Raw genomic sequence first — 5,513 nt, 5'->3', positions numbered from 1 at the left:
GCGATTTCAGTTTATGCACAGTAGGCTTGGCACGGATCCATTGCTGTTTGATCCGGAGCCTGAACGTACTCTTCTCCGTCGTCGAGCCCAACAAAGGCTTGAAGCCATGGCTGCTCAAATGACGGAAGAGGAGATGCAAGCTCACATTGAAGAAAGAGTGAATGAGGCTCTTGCTCAAAGACTTCAAGAGCAAGAATTGGAGAATGCCAATCGTTCTCTCAGAGACCTCACCTCGGCTGCCATGAGCTACGATTATCCGGGCAGCATAGTTTCCCCCGATGGCACGGGAAACTTTGAGCTGAGGCCGGCATTCATCAACTTGGTGAGCCAAAATCAGTATGGTGGAGGTGCTCTTGAAGATCCTCATGCACACATGGAGCGGTTTATCCGCAATTGCAACACCTACAGAGTTCAGAATGTTTCAGCGGACACAATCCGTTTGAGTTTGTTCCCTTTTTCATTGAGGGATACTGCTGAAGAGTGGTTGAATTCACAGCCCCAAGGTAGCATTACATCTTGGGAAGACTTGGCTGAGAAGTTCACCACAAGGTTTGTTCCAAGAGCCCTCTTGAGGAAGCTCAAGAATGACATCATGACTTTTACTCAATCCACCGATGAGAATCTCTATGAAGCTTGGGAGAGGTTCAAGAAGCTCTTGAGGAGGTGTCCTCAACATAACCTTACTCAAGCTGAGCAAGTAGCAAAGTTCTATGATGGTCTCCAATATTCTTCGAGGTTTGGTATGGATGCGGCTTCAAGTGGAGAGTTCGATGCCTTACTTCCACAAGTGGGGTATGAGTTGATTGAAAAGATGGCTATAAGAGCCATGAACTCTAGTAATGATCGCCAAGCCCGAAGAGGAGTCCTTGAGGTTGAAGCTTATGATCAACTTATGGCCTCCAACAAGCAACTCTCCAAGCAAATGAATGAGATTCAAAATCAAATGAAGACTACCAAGATTGGTGGTCGAGTTGCCAAGGTGGAGTGCGTGACTTGTGGAGGGCCACATGACAGCGAAGAATGCACAGAGACTAGACCGGAGGAGGAAGTGAAGGCCATGGGTCAAGCTCGGAATGACCCATTTTCAAATACGTACAATCCAGGATGGAGGAATCACCCTAATTTTTCTTGGAGGCAAGGTAATAATGGGCAAGGAAGTGGTTTTCAAAGACAATTTCCTAGCCAAGGATTTCAAGGCCAAAGCTCAAGACAACCTCAAGAGCGAGGAGAAGGTGAAGGTAGTGGTTCCAAGAAGAGCTTAGAAGAGTTGGTGGAAACTTTCATCAACCGGACGGAGAACAATTACAAGAATCAAGAGGCGGCTATCAAGAATCTTGAGAATCAATTTGGCCAGCTGGCCAAGCAAATAGCCGAGAGACCTCAAGGTAGATTTCCTTCCGACACTATCCCCAATCCTAAGCAAGAAAATGCCTCTGCTGTAGCCACTAGAAGTGGGAGAGTGATGAATGAATTGAAGAAAAAAACAGAGGGAGAAAAGAGAGAGGAGATAGTGGGAGGAGAAGTAGTTGTACCTATTAAGGTGAGAGAGGAAGTTGATCTTACTCCTGAAACTAGCAAGGTTCCGTTCCCTAAAGCATTGGCTAAGAAGAGCTTAGATAAAAAGTTTTCAAAATTTTTTGAAGTTTTCAAAAAGCTCCACATTAGTATTCCTTTTGCCGATGCTTTGGAACAAATTCCTATATATGCTAAGTTTATGAAGGATATTCTGCATAAGAGAAGAAGGTTGAAGGGGGTAGATGAGACGGTGTTGATGACGGAGGAGTGTAGTGCCATTTTGCAGCGGAAGATGCCGAAGAAAAGAAGGGACCCCGGAAGTTTCACTATTCCGGTGGAAATTGAAGGCATGGCGGATGTGGAAGCCTTGTGTGATCTTGGAGCGAGCATCAATTTGATGCCGCTCACCATGTTTGAGAGGCTTAACCTAGGAGAGGTTACCCCAACCATGCTCTCCTTGCAAATGGCGGATCGATCCCTTAAGACTCCATATGGGATTGTGGAGGATGTAATGGTGCGGGTGGACAAGTATGTGTTCCCCGTGGACTTTGTTGTGCTTGATATGGAGGAGGATGAGAAGATTCCTCTCATTCTTGGTCGACCTTTCTTAGCTACTGGTAGAGCTAAGATTGATGTTGACAAGGGTCACCTCATTCTCCGTGTTGGTAAGGAAAAGGTACGGTTTTCTGTTTTTAATCCTATGATTGAGACTAACCATGACAATGACTTTGTCTGTGATGTGATTAGAAGCAGGTCAAAGGTTTCAGAAGAGATCCCCAAGGTTAATGCCCAAATTGATGAGTTCCATCCGGCTCTCATCAGGCTTGTTAATGGTAACAAGTATGGGGGGTCCAAGTATGAGAACTTACATGCTCATATGGTGAAGTTTACCCAAGCTAGCACCCTTGCTAAGATTGAGGGCGTTTCAAGTGATGAAGTGAAGATTAAACTCTTCCCTCATTCTTTGACAAGGGAGGCTAGAGCTTGGTTTGATGAGCAAGAGGACATTGCCTCATGGGAGGATTTACTCCAGAGGTTTTGTGCAAGGTTTCTTCCTTGCACTTGTGGTAAGTTAATCAATGGAAAGGAATTTCCTTCCTAACACCATCGGAAGGAGAGTCCACCTAGGACTATAACCTAGGGCTAAATGGGAGACAACCCATTCTTTTCATTTTGTTAATTACTATCTTTTAATTTTGTAGTATTTTAGGTGTTTAATTTCAAAAAAAAAAAAGAAAAAAAGTTAAAATTTTTTGGGAAAAAACTGGGTTGAGCGCCTAGGCGCCAATTCATGGGCGCCTAGGCGCCAATTAGGGGCAGAGGCACTGCCTCTGGCACTGGTGTGAGCGCCTGAGCGTTCCCCTCGAGCGCTCGAGCGCTCCTGTTCGTTCTTTTGCTTTCATTTTGGGTTTTAAAACCCCAACCTTTCATTTCTCCCACTCTTAACTCCCTTTCCTTCATAAAAAAACGCACCTCACTCTCTCCAAACCGCATTTCCACTTCTCATTTCTCACTTGCACACACTTTGGCTCTCCCATTTGCTTCCAAGTTCTGCATTGTTTCAAGTTCCTTTCACTTGCACCCACTCACTCTCAAGTCAAGGTAAGTTCCAACTTTCACTTTCCTTCATTTTTGTTCATGGGATTTGCAATGCATGATTACAAGGGGGTTTGGGTGAGTGATTTGTATCAATGCAAGTTGGGTTTGGGTTGTATATACTCATTGGTGGTTGATGTTGTGCTTAATTAGAAAGGGGTTGTAGATTTGTGAGGAATGGGTAGTTAGGATTTTGTGGATTAGTTTAGTTTAGCTTTTGCTTATAAGGTGTTTGATAGAATGCCTCAATGGGTTCTCTTAGTCGTTTTTTGGCAAGTGCTTGTGGTAGTTTTTCTCTCTTTGCCAAAATCACTAAGCAACTTGTTGGGTGCTCTTAGGTTGTTCTTTATTTTTATTTTTGTACAAAGTTTCTCCTCTCATTTCTTTTTATTTTTTTTGAACTAACGTTTCTAACGTTTGTGGCCTGTGTTTGGGCTAACAACTTTGCAGATGCCTGTGAAAAGAGCAAGAACCAACACAAGAGCTGCAGCTTCTTCCTCCACCTCCCGGAGTTTTGATCGCTCCCACTTCCTATCAGCAATTAAGGAGGAGTTTTATCGAGCTCACCTAGCACACAAGGAGTGTGTGAAGGAGCGGGGAGTTTTGTATCGGGAGGGAAGGAGAGACCTCTTGGGCATGCAAGAAGCCATGGAGATTAGGAGGTGGAAGAATTGGGTCAACCCCATTCCGTTTGCTTGTGAAGTCATGGTTAGGGAGTTCTACGCGAACACCTACTGTGACAATCAAGAGGACAGGTCCAGGCCACCGGTGAATTCATCTTGGTTCAGGGGAGATGTGATTGACTACAATCCAGCAGTCATTCGCAGGCATCTTGGTCTCCTCACGGAGGACCAAGAGAGGGAGCTTTTCCCCGAGAAGGCCACTTATCATGAGCTCTTAAAGGAGAAGTCACCGGAGATCTTGGAAGACATGAAGGCAGTGATTGTTAGGCCTGGGCGGGACTGGGAAGCAGTTGATGATGAGATTATTTTTGTGAGGAGAAAGGACATGACACCGCTGGCTAGAGTTTGGGCTGAATTTTTGCAGGATTCCCTCATTCCTAGCTCTAACAAATCTGAAGTTAGAGAGGTTACTTTGGTTGCCATCTACTGCATCTTGAGAGGTCATCCTATGGATGTGGCCACCATCATTTCTGGTCGGATTTATTCCCTTTACAACAGGAGTAAAGACAAGCATCGACCCATCTTTCCTCACTTGATTTGCTCTTTGATTCATGCGGTGAGGGACAGAGCTAGGAGGCCAGTCCATGTTATTGAGAAGAGGTTGCCTGTGGCACCTCTGCTCAGTAAGGAGAGGATCGCTCAACTTTATAAAGAATGGACGGCAAGGATGCCTCAAGAGGAGGAAGAGGAAGAGGATCCTGAGGAGCCAGCGGAAGCGGAAGAAGAAGAGGAAGAAGAGGAAGAAGAAGAGGAGGAAGAAGAAAACGTTGAGGTGGTGAATGAGGTGGTTACTCCACCACGTGCTGACCCTTCTCTTGCTTGGATGGAGGCCGCTTTCGGGCGGATGTTTTTGAGGCAAGATCGCCTACACAGGGATCTTGACCTCCATTGGAGGGGAGGTAGCACATCAGACCCCAGGTACAATGGGCCCTTGGATTTTAATACCTTGGAGCAGGGGATGATAGACTTGAGCTTGATGCATGATGCCGGAGTTCATCCGGATTATGGCGATGGAAGGGGTGACCATGACCCCATGGAGTGATTTTGCTGAGGTAACTCTACTCTTAGTTTAGGTCATGCATTTTTAGCATATTTTCAATTTGTAGATTTTGTTTTCTTTTTGATCATGCATTGTTTTAGCTGGTTTTGTTTTTGTTTTTGGGTCTTTTACTTCCCTATACTCACATGCTTTTAGCTATGGTTTTGCTTCCCTACTAGTGTTGTTTTTGAAAATGCTTTGGTGAATACTTGTTGTTGTTTCGGGGATGAGTGATTGCATGTTGGGGAAGAGAGGAGGAGACTTCGGTCTTCCGAGTGTGTCTTGAGAAAGGAGTCGAGGTGAGTCCATTAAGGGTCTATCTTTGACCCTTCACCATAAAAATTCTCTGGAGGATCCTGACTCACTTGCAATTCTTGGTTCTGCGTTGATTTCACTCATAGCATGCTTAGTGATTCTTGCTTTATTCTTGAGACTTGTAGGATTTCTTGAGATTCTGAATTTGTTGTTTGAACATTGTCCTTAGTTGTCCCATTTGAGCCTTATTGGAGAATTTGTTGTAGCCAAGTTTTTGGGACGGATGTTTGGTTGGAATATTGGGGGAGTGATGGTCCTTGTTGTGTTGTATGGAGCTGAAAAATGAGAAATAGCTTCTTGCCCCAAAAGAGAAAAAACAGTGAAAAAGAAGAATGAAAAAGAACTCCTAACCAAAAGTTGGAGTT

At 44.7% G+C, this 5,513-nt stretch overlaps 1 protein-coding gene and 1 non-coding gene across 2 annotated transcripts; one reads left to right on the top strand and one right to left on the bottom strand.

Moving 5' to 3' along the window:
• Positions 1 to 574: 574 nt before the first annotated feature.
• Positions 575 to 681, bottom strand: LOC130734783 (small nucleolar RNA R71). The gene has a single exon (XR_009018127.1). It is a non-coding gene; the product is annotated as a small nucleolar RNA R71 (small nucleolar RNA).
• A 2,349-nt stretch (positions 682 to 3,030) lies between these two features.
• Positions 3,031 to 4,959, top strand: LOC130731762 (uncharacterized). The gene is made up of 2 exons (XM_057583992.1): positions 3,031 to 3,117; positions 3,562 to 4,959. The coding sequence occupies exon 2, from the start codon at positions 3,562 to 3,564 to the stop codon at positions 4,834 to 4,836; it is 1,275 nt and encodes a 424-aa protein (XP_057439975.1). The 5' UTR covers positions 3,031 to 3,117; the 3' UTR covers positions 4,837 to 4,959.
• Positions 4,960 to 5,513: the final 554 nt, after the last annotated feature.

The sequence above is a fragment of the Lotus japonicus genome, chromosome 1 (assembly GCF_012489685.1).
Source record: "Lotus japonicus ecotype B-129 chromosome 1, LjGifu_v1.2".
Classification (NCBI taxonomy): Eukaryota; Viridiplantae; Streptophyta; class Magnoliopsida; order Fabales; family Fabaceae; genus Lotus; species Lotus japonicus.
Note: the sequence above shows the minus strand (reverse complement) of the source record. Positions and strands in the feature narration are given on the sequence as shown.